Raw genomic sequence first — 5836 nt, forward strand, 5'->3', positions numbered from 1 at the left:
TTATATAATTTAATGATCATCTTGTAGCAGTTCGATGAAGTTTATTAACCATTTTGTAATGATTTCATAAAATTTAATAATTATTTTATAACTTTTGAAAATGTTCGATAATCATAACGATCATTTGAGCAAAATATACCAACTTCTAGGGTACATATATTAATTTTGCAAAAATTAAGTAGGTCATTGTTAGTTTTAATATACATAAAATTGAGTCTCGTTCCCATAAATTTTAAATTTAAATACTCATCAGGTCCCTCATACGTTTAAAGTTTAAAAATTTAATTCTTCTTGATATTCAATCTTAATTAATAACAAAATCTTATATTTTAAAATAATGTACAAAACCACTTACATATTTAAACCTCTTGTTATTAATTTATTCATCTTCTCTGTTTTTCTAAATTTTTGAATGAATGATTTCCGTATCAATGATTTTGACGTTAAAACAATAGAAATGCAAAGGAAAAAAGCAAGTACTGCAACCACTCATGATAATATAAGGTATGTAATATTTGAATGGTTTATCTGATTTTTGTTCTAAATGCTTCTTCTCCTGATGTTCAAAGCTCTCTACTTTAGGCATATTTTACGTATCTTCTGGGAAAATATAAGAAAAATGATTCATCATTAACCAAACTTTCTCTTTGAAGAACATGTTTTGTTGTCAGCAAACAATAACAATAATTCTTGCCCTTTACAAAACAGTGTTTACATAGAATTGAATTACCCAGACCTACATAAAAAATGAAAAAAGACTGCTCTTTTCTTGGCTTTTACTGCAACAACTTTATGTTTTCTGCAGCCATTTTTAGTGCAGGAAGCTTCTATGAACAGTTCAATGATGTTGTTAAACTGATGAAGTACTCTTCACTACATGGGATTGTAAGACCACCCATTGGATGGTTAAATCCAAATTCCTCCTCTGCTCTATTCAAAAGGTCTTGAAACAATGGATGGTTCAAGTAAGATATAGGAATCACAAATCTTTTCCTATTGCCTTCCCCAACATAAACTGCAACATGGCTTTTCGGAACATTCAATGTCGCCATTGCTTTCCCAATTCGTCCTGAGAGCGTTCGTTGCAGCTTTTGTTTCGCTTGAGCTAGACCGGTTAGTTGAATACCCATCTTAGAGAAGAAGAAAAAGAAGATCAAAGGTTTGATTTTTTAAGTGATGGGCTGTTTTTTGAAGAGCGAAAAAGACTTGGTTTGAAATTTTCATCTTTACTGGCTATATATATATATATATATATATAGCGAGCGGGGGAGATTCTTTATTGGAGAATGTTTTGGAAAACATATCAGGTGAAGCAATTGGTTAAGTTTCACATGGTTCAGCTTTGTCTGTTGCTAGGCATTGCTGGTCTAAGACCATTTAAGATCATCTAACTTTTGTGACGCTAATAATTTTCTCCTTATCCATTCATAATGGATTAAATTTTAACATTTTGGCAAAATATCTTATGATTTTACCAAGTTTGAGTTGCAAAACATCAGGGGATGATTTCATGCACTGTTAGATCTTTGAACGTTCCATGAATGGTCATGTCAAAGTTATGCATAAAGGTTAAGAGTAAGGATCAATGTTCTTATACTGTTAATGTGTATGAATGGTCTATGTCGAATGTATGCATCAAGGTTTGTCATCTGGGTATACCAGGGGATTCTCAACAATGGGTTTGTTTTCAGAAGTTCCTAAATTGTGCTTTCTTTTTATAATTGGTTTTGGTTTCTTTTGTAAAACTCTTTTGAGGCATGTAGTTATAGGGCCAAGGTCGACGGTGAACTCGTTTGTGCAACTGGCAAGGGCAATGCGGCAGTAAATTCCTCGCCGGATCTCTGCAGGTACTGTTCTTGATTCATGTATGAGATAATACTAGATTATCCTTTTCTGTTTCTGTCAAACAAAACTAAAGATTATCATTCTTAAGACAAATCCTCAAGGTACAAGAAAATATTAAGAGGCCAGTAGATACGTTGTGTTTCTAACATAATGTCCTACAATTTGTGCATGCACAGTTGAATTTCATTCATTCAGTGAATCCGCACTTTTTTCAAAAATTATTTCAGTAATTATCTTTTTAAAACCACATGCAGCCATCAAATCTGCCAACATTTGTGAAAGCCACACGAGTCTATAAATCTAAATAATACTGCATAGGAACCGGCCACTAAAATAAGCAGCCACATGTAAAAGAGTCTCTATACCAAAGCCATAGATTGTAATGTTTGGCAGTTCTCATCAATTTGGGACTAGAAAAAACATCATAAGCTTGGTTGGCTCTAAGTTTCCCTTCAACCTATCACCTCTTCAAAGTAAAAGGCCCCAGAGGCTATAATTTTCATCACCAACTCATCACTAGTACAACAACTTCACATGAGCTCATAATAATTCGTTTATGAGTCTCATCGGTAAGGCCATTGAAGACTATATTATGTGTGTGTGTGTGTGAATGTTTGTTTGATTAGTAGTACTTATGAAAAATAAGCAGTTTGATCTGAATGTTGATGCCTAGAAGTTAGTCTTTCACCCAACTGCTGTGTTGGACATGCATTGGAATCATAGAGCCCATGATAATCCATAAAAATTTCTAGACAACCATAGTTGTTTTCTTATTGATTGGTAGGCCATGATAAATCCATGATTGAAAAAGTTTTTGTTTGTGAATCTATCAAAGTATTACTGATATAAAGGAATATCCATGTGAGTCACGATCTATGTCCTTGAACAGATCCCCCCTTTAAAGTGGGTCATTTCTTGGCCACTTAATCCACTTCCATTTATTGGTCAGACACCCTTTTTTCCATGAATATTGCTTTCCAGCAGAAAATAAATCAAATCAAGGTCTTTTGTCCTTGAAGACCACAAACGTGCCGAGGGGCTATTTCGCTGTCTAATGTCTATGTCGGAGAAGAGTTCAGTGCTAGAAATTCTTGAGGAGTTGACTTCAAAAATGAGTTTTAAGATCAACTATAATGAAATATTTTTTTGTCTGATCCATGGATGGATCTCTTGAAGTCTATATTTGGTGATTCTGCAATAATATAAAAAATTACTAGAATGGTGTGTATAGTACTTTGTGTTCGACGGTTTGACCTTAAACGTTTAATCCCTTAAATATGGATGCTTAACCAAGTTCAGAAACTTCGGTTCTTCGCTCGTCGAAGTCATCAAATAATGTCGGATTCATAACCTGGTTTCATTGTGTTTCATCTTGCAACACGGGCATAGAACAGGTCTTAAACCCTAGTTATGAGCAAACATGTAGGCCATTAACCTAAAGACTCATATTAGCTAGTGGAGATGTTAATTTTGATATATATCTTGCTGGTCTCCACTATATAGCATTTCATCCATATGATGTGCTAAGTCAAGTCTTCATCATCATCATCATCATCTAGCCATGATAAATAATATTTCAAATGGGCCATGATTGCTGTTTGTTCCACATTGGTTAACTATGATAAGCTACAATTTGCAAAAGACATAGATGTTAGGTACACAGGGCCATGTGATTCCTGACTACTTATATCTACAAAAGCATTCTTTCTTTACCACTCGATCAGCCTCGAGACTGTTGACCAACATAGCATTTCACTCTATAAATACAAAATTCTAATGGATAGCCACCTTGCGCGCCAATTGCAGCATTTCCTCATCCACACTACTTGTCACAGAACAATCTTGAATTATGGGGTTTCGGTTGCCGAGAATTGTGAATGCTAAGACGAGTCCGAGACGGAGTCTTTCATCCTCAGAGACGACAGTGGTGCCTAAAGGCCACTTTGCCGTTTATGTTGGAGAAATCGAAAAGAAGAGATTCGTTGTACCGATTTCATTCCTCAAGCATCCTTCCTTCCAAAATTTATTGAGTCAAGCAGAAGAAGAGTACGGATTCAATCATCCTCCGGGTTCTTTGGTGATTCCCTGCATCCAAGAAGCTTTCGTTGATCTCACTTGCTGTCTGCAAAGATCATGAGAGTTGATGTTAGAATGGCTAACTTAGCAGAGATTAACAATGTAGCTTAAAAGCAAGTGTAAATGGTAAACTTGATTAAATTTTTTAAGGACTTTATAAATGAGAAAATTTCTTAATCAAATATGTTGAAAGCGTTAGTGAAAACTCAAAAACTTTATAATTCGTATAATATTATCACTAAATATAAATACAACGACATTAATTGTGGTTAGTTTACAAACACTACTCTTAAAGCTTTGTTAAGCTTTTCAATCTTATCTAGTTTTTCTAAATTTGTCTCTCGATTTTATACTCACTCATCCATTGATAGGGAAGCGGTGGCGGATTGATGAACGTTACTCTTATTGAAGAATCAAACCTAGAAAGCTCTAGACTCGATGAAGAACAAAGGTGATGAATATGGGAAGGTGGCGGCAGTCGCTAGGATTGTTTAGGGTTTCTTTTATGTGCTGGAATCAAGACAACACGATTAGAATAAAATAAACAAAAGATAAATAAATGAAAGATGAAATAAGATAATAAAGAAATCAAAAGATCTCCCTTATGAAGGTGAACGGTAAAGATGATTGATGGTGCGGATGGATTTGTGGAAAAATAGATGGATAAGTGTCCTATCGAGCCCTCCTAGTCGCAATGAAAAGGCAAACACGATAAATGACTCTAACCAACCCTCCTAGTCGCGATGAAAAGGCAAATTGGAGTGTGAAGATTAATCTCCCTCACAAGAACTTGAAAGAACTCCAGGAGAAGAAGCTTCGAAGGCACAAGGCAATCAACACTTGCAAAAACGAACTCTCGTTGTATTATTGATCAAAGAAATCTTCCATTACAAAGTTTAATGAAGCCTCCTTTATATAGGGGCTGAGTTCTAAAGGTCTTAAATAACTAATGAATAAAATAATAATAAACTAAACATATATTAACTCTAATTCCTAATAAAATAATAATAACTAAAGATAATATTTTTAACACAATCTTAATTCCTAATAAAATAATAAATCTAATCCTAAAAGATAATGCATCATCCTATATTAAGTTATATTACAAATAATCAATAAAAATATTGAAAATTCGTAATATTTACAAAATCCCGTATTAATCCCGTATAGGATTTTCTGCATGCACCGTCTTCAGTAAAATAGTCATATCTTGAGTTCCCGATATCGGATTGATGCGATTCAAGAACCGTTGGAAAGATAAGAGACAGACGGTTGTATCTCCAGAAGACATCTTGACTAAAGAAGATCAGGATCCCATTCAAAAAGTCGTCGTAAGTTTGCTTCTGTTCTGATATTCTTTTCCAATGCTTGGACGAGTGGATCATTTGGAAGAGTTATTACTTCTTCCTTTGATGTGAGCCTTGTGATGCATGTATCATCCTCCCTTTCTTCAAAAAGATTCGACCTCGAATCTGAAACATTAAAGGGAGCAACATTAGAATCATTTAATGATTCATTCACATTATACTTACCGAATAGATATGCTTTGAATCTTCGAGACTTTGTTCTTCTAATAGGTTCGAGTAGAAACATTAGTCCAAAGAAGCATGTATTATGGACTCTGGTGCATGTATCATCCATGTACAAACTAAAGCTATATATATATATATATATATATATATGACCATGTTTAACCGCCTTAGTTGAATACTCTAGATGTCACTAATTCTTTCTAGCATTTGCCATTGTCAATTGATTTCCCGTAGTAACCTTGGCTCCCTTTATCACGTTAACATGCTTAATAATTAATTATCCAAGTGTACATTCTTAGATTCATGCATTGCTTTGCTGCCACGTTCATCCTAGCTTTGTTATTGCCGACTCATTTCGAGGATTCCAGCTGCTGCCATATTTA

General features: G+C 34.4%; 2 protein-coding genes across 2 annotated transcripts; one reads left to right on the top strand and one right to left on the bottom strand.

Annotated features, from left to right (window-relative positions):
- Positions 1-757: 757 nt before the first annotated feature.
- LOC120171734 (auxin-induced protein 15A-like) lies at positions 758-1167 on the bottom strand. The gene has a single exon (XM_039179387.1). The coding sequence runs from the start codon at positions 1128-1130 to the stop codon at positions 828-830; it is 303 nt and encodes a 100-aa protein (XP_039035318.1). The 5' UTR covers positions 1131-1167; the 3' UTR covers positions 758-827.
- Positions 1168-3694: 2527 nt separating this feature from the next.
- LOC120171740 (auxin-induced protein X15-like) lies at positions 3695-4060 on the top strand. Its single transcript, XM_039179392.1, has one exon. The coding sequence runs from the start codon at positions 3695-3697 to the stop codon at positions 3980-3982; it is 288 nt and encodes a 95-aa protein (XP_039035323.1). The 3' UTR covers positions 3983-4060.
- Positions 4061-5836: the final 1776 nt, after the last annotated feature.

This window comes from Hibiscus syriacus, unplaced genomic scaffold (assembly GCF_006381635.1).
Source record: "Hibiscus syriacus cultivar Baekdansim isolate YM2019G1 unplaced genomic scaffold, ASM638163v2 tig00111835_pilon, whole genome shotgun sequence".
Classification (NCBI taxonomy): Eukaryota; Viridiplantae; Streptophyta; class Magnoliopsida; order Malvales; family Malvaceae; genus Hibiscus; species Hibiscus syriacus.